Below are 14,931 nucleotides of genomic sequence, written 5' to 3' on the forward strand. Positions count from 1 at the left end.
TTCTCAACCCAGGAATCAAACCGCGATCTTCTGCATTGGAGGTGGATTCTTTACCAACTGAGCTATCAGTTATGACGAAGCCCAGTTATGATTACATTATAGTAGAAATTCCAGTTTACATGCCTCTCATGCGCACAGTAATATGGACAATTTCTGTGACTTGTAAAAGGAACAGTGAGAAATATAACCAGTGAGAACTTAGTAACTGATTAGTTTTTGTTTTTTACCCCCATCTCAATATATACCTTAAATAATTGCCTAAGCAGTTTTCTGTTAAGTGGCAATAGCTAGTAGTAATTAATTAGGAAAAGAAATTTCTGCACACATGTCTAAAATTTAGTCATTGTTTTGTTCAATAAAGAATTATTTATTGAAAAGCTGCTACTGTGCTTAAATGGTGAAAAAGAACCTTGACTTTGTGCAGCCTAGTAGTGTTCTACTCCAGGAAAACAACAAACTCTTGAATGTATCAGATGGGGCTGCATGCTAAGAGTGCTGGTTGGGGTGGGGGACATTGGAAGTAGTTAATCCAGACAATCCTGGTATTTGTTTTGGTCAGAATAACCAAAACTGTCCTCAAAGCATGTCTTTTACATCGCTGTTTATGATAAGCTGGTCCTGGCTAACATGTTTTTCTTAGTACTTGATTTTTAAGTTTTCAGAGCTTTTAAAGTAACTGTAATGGACTTCACTTTCACTTTCATGCACTGGAGAAGGAAATGGCAACCCACTCCAGGGTTCTTACCTGGAGAATCCCAGGGACGAGGGAGCCTGGTGGGCTTCCGTCTATGGGGTCGCACAGAGTTGGACACGACTGAAGCGACTTGGCAGCAGCAGCAGCAATATATCTAATACTCAAGAATGAGATTTTTAACTGGTAATTCTTAATTACCAGGAATTTTTGGCTAGTGAGTTAACAAATAAAGTGGAGTCTTTTTGTCCACTTAGAGTTTATGAAGATTATATAAAAATATTTTAAAATCACAGTAGATTTCAGATTTCCAGAATTTTAGCTTTTATTTTGTTAAACTTTATTAAAGCAAAAGTCAATTGATGTTATAATCACTTTGTATGTATCTGTACCTAATTACAATAATTCACATAGGCCTTTGCTTTCCTTATCTGTAAAATACTAGTTGGACTGTTCTCAAGAATTTTTCTTAGTACTGTGATTCTAGGGTATTTAATGACTTTTGTTTTCCTATTCTTCCATAGGATGGAATGTGGGATGGTAACTTATCAACATATTTTGACATGAATCTGTTTTTGGATATAATTTTAAAAACTGTTTTAGAAAATTCTGGGAAGAGGAGAATAGTATTTTCTTCATTTGATGCAGATATTTGCACAATGTAAGTCGTTTTTTTTCTCCTATATACTTAGACTATAGCTAGGATTTAGAGTAGGATTACTGCAGTAGGAGGTAAGGAAGTGGTAAGCCTTCACCCTTGATTTGTCTTCTGTATTGCATTTTATATATTCTCTACTGAGATGCCTTGTACACCACTGGGTTGGAGCACCTCACACCCTGTGTTTCATTTTACAGACATGAAATCCTCCTTACCGAATTGTAATACCTCAGGGGCTTTCTTTTGGCCCATTTCTGAGAGCATTTTAATTCTTGTATAGAATAATTTAATTTTTTCTTTTCTTTTTTTTAACTTAAAGGCAGTATATGTTAATGTTTGTTATACCTCTGTAACGAGTATGCCTTTAATTTTTTTTCTTTATATTTTTAGTATTTTCTCAAATTTCAAAGCAATATGTTATGGTTATCTGCCCAGTGGAAAATATTTTTTAAATTGTCTTTTTTTAGGGTTCGCCAAAAGCAGAACAAATATCCCATATTATTTTTGACTCAGGGGAAATCTGATATTTACCCTGAACTCATGGACCTCAGGTCTCGGACAACCCCCATTGCAATGAGCTTTGCACAATTTGAAAATCTACTGGTAAGCTATGCTTGAATTTTTAATATTTATTTTTTGAAAAATGTTTTAGAGTAATAGTAAGCAAAATTATATATTAATTTAACATCTGAGTGATTAGTTTTGACCTATGTATAATGAGCAGATAGCTCTACATAAAATGAGAGTATTAAATTACAGACTGAAAAGCAGTTAAATGACCTCTACTGACAAAAATTTTCTTGCAGGCCTAGGTTAAGTATGTTTTGTAGTTTAGTGTTCTGAGTGGGTTTTATGAATCATCTAAAATGGTTACATTGTAAAACTGATTTGATTTATTAAATTGTAAGAAAAAATCCTAACATTTTCCTTCCCTGTCCATTCTACTTTACAGAATACTAATATAGAGTATGACCATTTAGAATTTGTAGTTAATAAGTTACTTTTTCATGAGTAACTTATTTTTTCATCTTTTAGGGGATAAATGCACATACTGAAGATCTACTCAGAAATCCGTCCTATATTCAAGAAGCAAAAGCTAAGGGACTGGTCATATTCTGCTGGGGTGATGATACCAATGATCCTGACAACAGAAAGAAATTAAAGGAATTTGGAGTTAATGGTCTAATTTATGATAGGTATTTGTTTTTTATGAAAAATTTTCATGGATTGTTAGAAGAGGAAAAGTAGTATAATTATCTTAACATTTATTTGTCCGTGAAATTTTTTCAAACTTTGGAGTATACCACAGTCACTTGGGAAGTTTGTTAAAAATTCAGATGATTGCTTACTAACCTAGATATATTGACTCATCTTGCAGGTGGAGGTTTGATTTATTAAATTGATTTATTCATTTGATTTATTAAATTGTAAGAAAAAATCCTAACGTTTTCCTTCCCTGTCCATTCTACTTTACAGAATACTAATATAGAGAATGACCATTTAGAATTTGTAGTTAATAAGTTACCTTTTCATGAGTAACTTATTTTTCATCTTTTAGGGGATAAATGCACATGCTCTTTGCCCTAAACCTGTTCTCTGTCTGCAACAATTTTCTTGGTGGTCTCATCCTGTTCTGTGGCTTTTCATACTTTGTACATCCCCAAATATTTATCTCTAGGTCAGTCCTTTCCCTCCATGAGGGCAAGGCTTTGCCTATTTTGTTCACTTTGGTATTGCCAGATTTTTGAACAATACAATAGCTTAAGTAATTTGTTTTTAAATAAATTTACTGGTTGTTTAAAACGTAAGTCTGAGATCTCTGAGAGATGAAAAGGTTGCTTTGTGTAAAGAAATCTGGGGTTAGAAGGTTTACTCTGCTGAGGGGGTTTAGTGGGCTTACTAATACTTGAGCAACATCACGTAAGTGATAAAATTTGTTACCAGATCTTTAAAAAAATACAGTCCTTGGATTTAGTTCATATTACTGTTTGTTTTATAAAGTTATATTGCTTGCTTAATAAAGCTTTCCCCACCCCTGCTATTTTGTCTGCATTAGTCTTGTCTTAAAACTACAACCCAGATAATGCCTGCCTTTTAAAGTATTTGGTTAATATTTCTTTAAGCTGCATAATTCATGATTCTTTTTATTAGATGTTTCCATCTAATTAAAGGAAAATTAAAAATTTTTAATTGCAATATGATGAAAGTCCTTTATTTAGCAAAATTTGAGGGAATATTTCTTTGAGGAGGAGGAAGGAATGATTGCAAACATTTTCAGGTAAGAAAAGTATATTGTGAGATTATACCATGTACAGCTTTTGTAGAGTATAGAATTTTAGTCAGATCCTTCATCTAAAGGGCCCTACTTGGTTGTAGCAAACACTGACCTTGCAAGGAAAACAGGAAGATACTGTGTGATATATATAAAAGGCCAAAACAAAGTGAGTGCTTCCTGGCACAGGGTCAACAAAAATAATTTTAAAGAGGAAGCAAGAGATAGATTTGAGCATGGGTGGTGGTGGTTAAACTTGCTCTGACAGATTTTGCATTTTAGGCAAAGGTAGGAGCAGGCACCAGGGCAGGACTGTGTTGAGGGTGTGTGTGTGGGATGTTGAGGTGGTCCAGCACTGGGCTTCTCCTTGGGCACAGTGAGAGGTGAGAGACTGGGTAGGGTCAATTTTTATTATTCTTGGAAGTTTTTTCTTCTTTTTAAAAAAATTTTAGTCAAAGTATTACATGTATGTATATAATCAACCATACTGATATATATGAACTACATATATATGTGTCTTCTGTGTGTGGTGTGTGTGTGTACGTACTTCAAATAGTTCAACAGTTCTGGGAATTCCCTCACACTCTGTGGTTAGGAGTTAGTGCTTTCATTGCCAATGACTTAGGTTCAGTTCCTGGTTGGACAACTAAGATCCTGCAAGCATGAGGTGCAACCAAGAAAAACCTAGCAGTCTTTCCTAGCTCTTTAATTGTCCCTGAGTTCCTGTGTAAATTTTTTTTTAAACTGTTCCTTATGGTATTTAAGGTGCTTATTGCTATTATTTTTTCATTATCAAATTTAGACATATTGAAGATTTAAATGATTCAGAGCCTTTGTTTCATTTTACATGGGGGAGAATTGTGATGTGTTTTAATTTAGCAAAACCAGTCCTGTTTTTACAAAGGCATTAACACAGATTTTAGATTTAATCATGGTTTTATGATTTATTATCTTATACAAGCTGCTATGCTTAATTTGCTGATATTTGGAATTTCTCCATTTGTAGTAATGACTAAGATGGCCTTTAATTTACCTTTATCAGATGATTGTCTGATTTTGACATGAGGATAATACTCGCCTCATGGATTAAATTGAGCAATGTTTCCTCTTTGTATACTGTGCCTGCTCAAATTATAACAGAACCCACATTTAAAGAACATTATTATTAGATATGAACTCACTTGTGTGCCCCTCTCTAATTATATTCCCTTACCCCCTCCCTCAGATATAACTGATTATCAGATTATTCTCTTAAAATTTGTTAAATTCTTATTTTTATTGCTAGACAATATAACATTTAGTTTTTCATGGCTTTAAACTTTATTTGTACTCTTTCCCTACTTGTTACCTTCTTAAAGTCAACCCATTTGTTGCATGTTATAATTTGTTTCTCTTCAAGGCTCTATGATTCTACCACAATTTTTATACTATTGGAGAACCTTGAGGTGGTTGCCAAAGTGTTTCATTGGTGTTAAATTGTTGGTTGTAAACATTGTTGACCAGGTTGTCTACAGCATGTGTATAAGTTTCTTTAGGGCAGTGACTTACTTAAACCTGTTGACCCCAAACCCAGTTACAAATGCATTTTACATAGCAACCTAGTTCACATGTAGATATTTAATCTACAAGTGTGTACCTGAAACTATTAAATAAGTTAAAAAGATGATGGTCCCTGAGTATTTAGTATGTGTGCTTTTTTAAACGATTGTGCCATTGGCTTGCACCTTTTCTATGCTAGTCTTAACTTTCTGGACTAATTTTGTGACCTGCTGGGTCTCTAGCTCAGCATAAGGAATTTGTCTGTGGATTAGGCATTGGAAGTATAATAGGAATATGGGCACATGTAGCGGGCTTTTCTGTGCTTGTTCTGCTCACTGGAGCCTCCTAAGAGTTCTCAGGAGTAGGGCAGCCCAAAATAAACCTGTCAAGTAGAGTGGAAACTGAATCAACAAATGTTAAATGGTTCAGGGCATTCTGTAGGTTTCAAAGCTGGTAGGATAGGCAGGGGCTCTTTTCGAGTGTTGCTGCTGCTGCTAAGTCGCTTCAGTCGTGTCTGACTCTGTGCTAGCCCACAGCAAGCCTGTCCATCCATTCAGTCATCTTCAGTAACATTGCTTGACTTTGGGTACAATTGCCACGCTGAGCAACAGTTCTTAGGTCACAGCTCCTGTTTCCTGTAGTCCAGGAATTGTGCCCTTCAGAATTTCTCTCTTGCTTTACAGTCATTTTTATCAAACACGTAGTTCAGTATCTTCTTGAGAAAGGAGGATGGAAAGTCTGAAGTCTTGCATGTCTGAAAGTGGCCGGGCATAAAATTCCATGTTAGAAATCATTTTTTTAAGACTTTTAAAAGTATTTCTCCATTATCTTCACAGTTCCATTGTGCTATTAAGAAATGTGAGAAACCATGTTGATTCCTACTCCCTCACATGTGATTTGTTTGTTTTCCAGAATTCTGGAGAATCTTTGCTTTTGTCTCTAGTGTTCTAAATTTTCATAAAGATGGTCTTGTGAGTCTGGTTTTACCCATGTGCTAGACACTTGGTATCCCTTTTATTTTTCTTTATAGAAATCCTTTCATTTGTATATTATATACTCTTTGACCAGATTTAAATTCTTAGCTTTTTTCCTATTTTATATCTTTGTCTTTTTGTTCTACTTTCAAAAATTTCCTCAATCTTTGTATCCGCTTATCCTGTTGAGTTTTTTGTACCTCCGTTTGGAGAAGGCAGTGGCACCCCACTCTAGTACTCTTGCCTGGAAAATCCATGGACGGAGGAGCCTGGAAGGCTGCAGTCCATGGAGTTGCTGAGGGTCGGACACAACTGAGCGACTTCACTTTTCACTTTCATGCATTGGAGAAGGAAATGGCAACCCACTCCAGTGTTCTTACCTGGAGAATCCCAGGGATGAGGGAGCCTGGTGGGCTGCCGTCTATGGGGTCGCACAGAATCGGACACGACTGAAGCGGCTTAGCAGCAGCAGCAGCAGTTGTGCTTTTAATTTTCAAGAACTGTCTTTTTTCATCTGAATGCTCCTTTTTATGTATGTATTTTAAAAATTCTGTTCTCTGATGAAATTACTATTTCTCTGAAGTCATTAAGGATCACTTACAAAATTTTTTTTTCTTCTCTTTTGCTCACTATCTTACATGTTAGAAGATTTCCTCAGATATTTAGAAATCCTTGGTTAAGGAACTGGAATCTAAAAAGCTTGTTGGAAACTCTTGAGTGTATGAATATGGCTTGTGAAATCTCACTGTGGAATAATATGTGTGACCCCTTTGGTCATACATCTATCATTAGATTAAAAACTTTGCTTTTTGATTGGTCAGATTCCTCCTAGAAGACTCTGTAATATATTGTACTTAGAGGATACAAGTCTGGCTGCTCAGTTTCTTGGAGTCAAGTGAGGAAAGAGAGATGGGTGAAGAAGGGCATGTCTCTTGTGTTTAGAATTTGTTGTATTTGTACCCTCTCTAATTTCCATGATGCTGATGGCTATTTTATAAAATGCCTCTAACTCTCTCACCTAGTCTTCTCCTTCATTCGACCTGGACCAAGTAGGGCAGGGGCAGCCTCCACAGCAGGGAGTTAAATGGAAGGGAACCACTTGCTACTGCTCAACCTTCACCCCATCCTCCATCTTTGAGCCCCTTCCTCCCCCCACCCAGTTCTGGAGGAGCTTGGGCTACTTTTAACTCAACCCTTTTCATTTTTCCAACTACTAGCTTGTGGTTTGGACTTTTCTATTCTGCTAACTGAAGTACTTGATTACTTATCCATCTGTTTAATAGCTTCCAGAATTTTGTTGCTGTTTCTCTTTGGTTTTTCTCATATTTAGTGAATTTTCTCTCAATAGCCTTATTTTATTTCTAACAGGATATAGGGAGTGAACTTAGATGCTTCTATTCAGTCTTGATCCAGAGATCACTCTTCATTATTTTATATATGCCTTTAATTAAGTCTTTGTGTTAGAATAGTGAAATATTTCATAAAATCAATACTTGAAAAATCTTGTTTAAGAAAATTCTCCCTATTCTGATGTCATAGCAGCTTCCCAGGTGGCTCAGCGGTAGAGAATCCACCTGCCAGTGCCAGAGACACAGGAGATTTGGGTTCGGTCCCTGGGTTGGGATGATCCCCTGGAGGACAGTATTCTTGCCTTGAAAATCCCATGGACAGAGGAGCCTGGTAGGCTACAGTCCATGGTGTAGCAAAGAGTCTGAGCACTGCTGAGTGGCTAGATGTCATAAAGAGTAAGTGCCTCACATAAATGGTCTGGTTTTTTACATTTAAACAGTGAAAGGCCTTCCTTGCTGTGCTGGTGAGCAGTGCTAGTACCGTCATTGTCACGTGGGGCTCTCAACTCTAGATACATCTGTTAGTACTACATAGCTTTAGCATAATTTTCACACTGGTGAGTAGTCCTTTCTTTCTTTCTTTCTTTCTTTTTTTTTAATTTTAATTTAATCTTTATGTTTTGGCTGCATCGTGTAGCATGTGGGATCATAGTTCCCCAACCAGGGCTGGAACCCATGTAGTCTGCAGTGGAAAGGTGGGTTCTTAACTACAGAACTTCCAGGGAAGTCCCAAGCAGTCCTTTTCATCTTGATCTTTAGTGCTTTGAAGTCAGAACTGGGTATGAATTCCAACTCTACCTTGTAGTAAGTTCCCATGTGTCAGATAAGGCATTGCTGATTGATTAACTTGAAGAAAATATACTTGAAGAATCACGAGTAAGCTACAGATTTCATTTTCTGATTCAATTTATAATCAGCTCTTTTGCTTCAGGGTTGCAAAAAGGCAGTGAGTAGACTGGAAGAAAAGAAATGTTTTTAAATAGAACTGATGCTTATATCTTTTAAGAAAAAATTAAGACTTTGTAGTATAGGTGTTCTAGGCATTCTGTAGGTTGTCAGATCCTAAGTAAGCCATACAGTTACCTATTTTATGTTTTGTGTTTGTCTCATCATAGGATATATGATTGGATGCCTGAACAGCCAAATATATTCCAAGTGGAGCAGTTGGAACGCCTGAAGCAAGAATTACCAGAGCTTAAGAGCTGTTTGTGTCCCACTGTTAGCCGCTTTGTTCCCTCATCTTTGTGTGGGGAGCCTGACATTCATGTGGATGCCAATGGCATTGATAACGTGGAGAGTGCTTAGCGTTTACTGGGTGGAGACCATTTGGGGCATGCACCGCTATTCTGGGTATTCACTTTTCATCACTAAGCACTGTTTATCTATGCCTTTTAGGTTTTCATTCCAATGAAGCAATAATGAAGTATTTTCTATTTCATTACAGTTCTTGCTAGAATTTCAAGTATGCTATTTAAATCACTTGGCCAGGTATAATTACCAGTCAATCTCTTTACATGAGAATATTTATTGGTTGGTAAATATTTTAAACTAAATATGTAAATGTATAATGTTAAACATAGAATTTTGGAATTACTATATAAATATCTCATATTTACACTTAGTACAGCTTTTTATTTGATCAGGTCGGAAATACTTAGCACTCAGAAGAACATGGCTATGCATAATTATACCTGACCATGGGAAAAATAAGTACCTCAAATGCATGTATTTGCACTGGTGATTCCAACTGCACAAACCTTTGTGCCATCTGTGTGTATATGTATTTTTCACATGAATTGACATGCACACCATTTTCATTCAGTATGAACCTTGAGGCTGCTGCCATTTTCCCATTTAACCAAACCAATACCTGTGTAAATAGCCTAAAGGTGATCCTTGAAAACTTGTTTCATATATCTTTCAGAAGTTATTTTGCATAAATATTAAAATTCCAAAAAGCTGCAGGGTAACTTAATGTATAAAATATTACAAGTATGGATTGCAGACTGCATACAATAGATGATAATGTATAAATTCTGTTGAATGCATGCTTTCTGTTTTAAGCATGAGACTGTACACGTTTACTGTAAGTCCTTGCATCTGTGGTGCTAGGTGAGTGTGAGAAGGTGTCAAGGACTGAAAAAATATTTTGTTGCCTAAAAAAAAAAAGGAAAAAAAAAGTTGTCTGTAGGCATGTTAAATATGCTTAAGTGTGTCTCTCTACCTATTACACACCATTACTTTGTGGATTTGTTTTATGTATGTGTGTGTTGTACAGTAGATAAAACCCTGTGCAAAAAATAAATGTCCTGAATTCTCATTGGTATTCTTTATTGGTTAATAAATGTCAATCATGTAATTTATTTAGAAATGTAGAAGATGCTACTATATGTGTATGTGTTTTATTAGAATTATACAAAGGTTTCTTTTATTAGAAGCAGATTGTTTTGGCATAACTAACTTATGAGTGAATGTTAAATAAAATACACAGATTTATTATCTTCATTATAAAATGAAATTTCAAGATGTTACTTTTGTAAAATTGGTCCCTTATTATTATTATGAGATATTGGAATTTAGTGTCCACCCTGAAAGGATAGCTTATTTGCATACAGCTTTTACTTCATGTAGGCAGTTTATTCATTACTGATATGATTTGGTAGTAGCTGAGAACCTAAAAATTGGGTTGTATGTTGTATCTTTACTTTTTTAAGCTGAGTAATGCAGTTTTGGCCAAATCTTAATTGTGTTGAAGATAGGCTTTAAAATCCTATGGTACTGTGTTTGTAACTCTGATATTTAGTGGAAAATAGTGTAGGAAATGGAATTTTCTGCAGGGATTTTATATACTTTTCTCATGTTGAAAGGATTTTGCAACACTTTGTGTGGAAATTAACTTGGTATGAATTAGGGACTTTTAGAAAACTTCTGAAAAAGAATTACTTTTTTTGATCTACAGACCTGGAATAATACAGTTACCATTACTTTATGATAACTTGATTAGCCATATGTGTATTTCTAGTCCTGTTTGTTTGCTCCTCCCCTGTGCCTTTTTAGTTCCAGCTCCATTTTGAAGACTTGCAGATCATGAATGGAAAGAAGAGGAACAGGAAAGGAAGTGATGTAGGGGTCAGTTTTCTCAACAGTATAATTTGCCGCGTAGAGCTTACAGCCACTGCTTATGACAAGGACAGAACCTCACTGCTCACTTTCTCCTATCTCTTGCTGACCTTATAAACACCAGGGTTGCTGATGCTGCTGCTAAGTCACTTCAGTCGTGTCCGACTCTGTGCTACCCCATAGATGGCAGCCCACCAGGCTCCCCCGTTCCTGGGATTCTCCAGGCAAGAACACTGGAGTGGGTTGCCATTTCCTCTCCAGTTGCATGAAAGTGAAAAGTGAAAGTGAAGTCGCTCAGTCGTGTCTGACTCTTAATGACCCCGTGGACTGCAGCCTACTGGGCTCCTCCATCCATGGGATTTTCTGATTAACTCATAGCTAGCAGTAGCTTCCCTTTTTATAGGACCAAGTCCTGGCTTCCATATCACTAGCTGTTGCCCCATACACTCTGCGCTAGCTATACTGTGCCTGTATTAGGCCCTCGCCATGTCGTATTCCCACATTGCTCCCTGTCTGTAGCCATGTGCCTTGCCTGGAAGCCTTTTCTGCCCCTGATACTTTCTCCTTGCTCACACTCATTTCTCCTTTAGCCCTTCATCAACCTCTCTGCTGCACCCTTGCCAAAACTTAGAAAGGGATGAATCCACCTTTTTTTACTCCATGGCCAAATGTTCATTCCTTGATCATGTCATGCAAAATGGTACATTCTTGGTAGACACAGTTAATGTTTGTCTCACCACGCTGCAGGCTCTTCAAGGGTAGGGACATTGTTTTACAAATTTTTATTTCCATGGTGCATGGGGACATAGTAGAAAAGAAGTGTTGGAATTTTGAGGATAATATAATTTGTATCAAATGTACTTTTGAGTTAAGAGATTTAATTTACTAAGAATGTAAACTTGGAGTTGGTTTACATTTTGCAGTGAGTTGGTTTACATTTTGGCAGTTGGAATAGTTTATTAATGTCAATTTTAAATGTAGAAGTATAATGTTAAATTATTTTATATTTTTTGGAAATCAAGTGAAATGTTTGATAAAATGCTGCCATTATTCTCTGATTTTTTTCCATTATCTGGAATTATGTACTGTAACTGAATGTAAATATGAGGAACACAGTTCATTCCTGTGTCAGTGGTGCCTGAGGGCTGCCGCTGCCACCTGTTTACCTCACTCCCATTGCTCTTTGTGACATTTGTCTTTCTTCTCCCCTCCGAAGCCCATACTTAGGCCTACCTCAGCACTGCTTTCCTTGACTTCCTTCTGCGTTCAGCTCAGGTGCCACCTCCTCAAAAACCATTCCTCTGCTTTTGATCAGAATCATGATGCAAACAAGTACAGACAGCCTCTAAATCTCACAATTTTGCAGCTGGGTTAGTAAACCCAGACAAGTTAACTGACTTACTGGGTTGGGACTACAACTGGGCTTTGTGACTCCTAGCCCCGTGTTCTTGGACTATTCTGCCCTCTGAATTTTTGTGGCATTTGTTAGCATATGCTTTCTTGTACCCACTTTTTATGTGCCTGTTCTATTTCCCTTTATAAGATTGTAAGCCCCTTAAGGGCAAGGACTTCTTTGCATTTCTAGCACTACCATAGTGTTCTATATTTAGATATGAACTAGATGAATAAATGGTGGAGACTACAATCCTAGTTTCCTAACTCAGATTGTTTCACAGTATACATATGTTTTTGTATGCTGTGCAGCCATTTTGTCTGGAGTGTGTGTGCATGCGTGTGCATGTGTGTTGGCATGTTTAAACATGGAGTTCTCACTCCACCCCCAGTTTCTTGGGGCCACTTAGTTTATGGGTTACCATAACTAATTTTCTCCTTCGTGCTGAATGAGGACAGTCATGGGAATGAGTGGCAAATAAGGTAGATTCCTCCCAGCCCTGTCCCTTTCTAGGGCAGTACACCTATATCCTGCAGTGGGTGGCTGAATCAGGTACTGCCTTGGGTAGGACTTGCATGACCTGTGGGGCCAGTGCTCATGAGTCTTGAGGGACCATCATTATCCTTTGTTCCTTGACTCTCCACACCCTAACTGCATTCCTCCCCCGACCCTGCACACACACATACATTATTACTGGCTTGATACTCTAGGTTGACAGTGGAGTTCTATTCATTTAGATTTGAATACAAGTGATTTACTCTGTTTTAGGTATGGATCATGTACTTTTGGGGTAGAAAGAAAGTACACATACTAGAAGTAATGTATCATGGTGTTCATGAGTGGAAATTTATTGAAATAATCCCTTAGTGGGTATATATTGAGAAATGGATTTGAAATGTTTTAAAAGTAAGCATATGATTAAGATCCACAAGTATGTATTGGAGGAGAACTCATGGATTGGAACAAAGTTTTCATGAGGCTCTCAAGCCCTTGCGGAATGGGGCGGAGGTCAGTTTGGGGCACAGCCTTTGTAAACTCAGAGGCCAAAGTAGTAGTATGTTCAGAGAGGATCATGGAGCCATCCCAACAATGGAAAAGGATTTAAGGATGTCAGAGGCCTTGCATCCTTGTAGGAGATAAAAGTTTATTGATGATTTTTAAGGAAAATGACAGGGTAAAATGAGTTTTTAAATAATGAAGAAAGTGATGTTAGTATAGGAATAATAAACTACTGGTGGCTCAGTGGTAGGGAATCCACCTGGCAATGCAGGAGATGCAGGTTTGACCCTTGGGTTGAGAAGATCTAGAGAAGGAAATGGCGACTGACTCCAGTATTCTTGCCTGAGAAGTCCCATCAACAGTTCATGGGGTTGCAAAAGAGTTGGATATGACTTGGCAATGAATGGAAATAATTTGTCTAGTCCTCTACTAAATTGATCCAATCATACCTCTGCTTTTTTTCTCAGAAAACAAATACATATAGGATGAATGAACTTCTGAAATTTACTTGCAGAACCAAATTACATAATTTCATGGGAAAGAAACTAAACCTTAGTAAAAGTTCCATGATTTCAAATGTATTTTTCTGTAGCCCAGACCTCTCTAAGCCCCAGATTCATATATCCAGTTGTCAGTTTGCATCTCCACTTGGAGATACAATGGGGCATGTCACATTTAACACACCTCAACAAAGATTTTTCCTTCCTTTCACCAAACCTGCTCCCATCTCACCTCCTTCAGTGTTCTGAAGTATGGTCCAAATCACAGCATATTAAGCAGAGACAATATTTTTTGCTGACCAAGGTCCATGTAGTCCAAACTAACGTTCTTCCAGTAGTCACGTGCATATGAGAGTTGGGCCATAAAGACGACTGAGTGCTGGAGAACTGATGCCTTTGAATTCTGCTGCTGGAGAAGACTCTTAAGAGAATCTATGGGACTGTGGAGATCAAACCAGTGAATTTTAAAGGAAATAACCCTGAATATTGGAAGAACTGAAGGTGATAATTGACAGATTGATGTCACATGATGGTAACAGCCGGTTCACTGGAAAAGACCCTGATGCTGGAAGAGATTGAAGACGAAAGGAGAACAGGGCAGCAGAAGTTGAAATGGTTAGGTAAAATCACCAACTCACTGACTTGAATTTGAGAGAACTCCGGGAGATAGTGGAGGACAGAAAAGCCTGGCATGCTTCAGTCCATGGGGTCACAAAGAGTTGGGACATGACTTTGTGACTGAACAACAAAGCAATCACAGAGGGCCTACACTTTTGCCCAGGGTACCAACGTTCTCCCCTCTGCCTCTTGGACAGAAAGAGTGCAGAGGATCCATTCCTAGAAAGTAGTGGCCAGGACATGAATCTGTAAAATCAGCTTATTGGGAGTTTTTAAAAGCACACCAAATGAAGATTCAAATGCTATTTCATGTTAGTTGGGTGGAATCCATACTCTTGCAAAAGTGAACATAACCTGGGGTGTGTCATGAAGAGAGTAGTAGAAATCAACTTAGGAAAATGACTCATTTTCAAAGTGACACATGTACATTATTTTAAACATGGAAAATAGAAGTAAGCAAAAGAAATGTTATCCATAAGTTTACTACCCAAATATTAATATAATTTGGTATTTTTTTCTAAGCACATAGTATGTTTTATTTTTTAACAGGATTTTGGATCTTACTCTTTTTTCATTTTTTGACCAAAATGTATGTAATGAAAAATTGAACTTAGGAAACATGGAATATACATACTTCCCAATACAACTAAAACCTCTGACACTACTACTACTACTGCTAAGTTGCTTCAGTTGTGTCCGACTCTGTGTGCCCCCATAGACAGCAGCCCACCAGGCTCCCCCGTCCCTGGGATTCTCCAGGCAAGAACACTGGAGTGAGTTGCCATTTCCTTCTCCAATGCATGAAAGTGAAAAGTGAA

The 14,931-nt window shown here is 37.3% G+C and overlaps 1 protein-coding gene across 6 annotated transcripts in view; it reads left to right on the forward strand.

Moving 5' to 3' along the window:
- GPCPD1 (glycerophosphocholine phosphodiesterase 1) overlaps positions 1 to 9,803 on the forward strand; it is a 64,784-nt gene extending 54,981 nt beyond the window's left edge. For 5 of the 6 annotated variants that reach the window (XM_025264042.2, XM_006047744.3, XM_025264043.2 and 2 more), the window contains 4 exons: positions 1,216 to 1,352; positions 1,817 to 1,952; positions 2,385 to 2,545; positions 8,599 to 9,803. In XM_025264042.2, coding sequence (XP_025119827.1) covers positions 1,216 to 1,352; positions 1,817 to 1,952; positions 2,385 to 2,545; positions 8,599 to 8,788 — 624 coding nt within the window. In that variant the 3' untranslated portion in view covers positions 8,789 to 9,803. Of the gene's footprint in view, positions 1 to 1,215; positions 1,353 to 1,816; positions 1,953 to 2,384; positions 2,546 to 7,923; positions 8,041 to 8,598 lie in introns of all 6 variants that reach the window. The other variant, XR_003103129.2, reaches the window with a different exon arrangement.
- The last annotated feature ends 5,128 nt before the right edge of the window (positions 9,804 to 14,931 follow it).

The sequence above is a fragment of the Bubalus bubalis genome, chromosome 14, assembly GCF_019923935.1.
Source record: "Bubalus bubalis isolate 160015118507 breed Murrah chromosome 14, NDDB_SH_1, whole genome shotgun sequence".
NCBI lineage: Eukaryota > Metazoa > Chordata > Mammalia > Artiodactyla > Bovidae > Bubalus > Bubalus bubalis.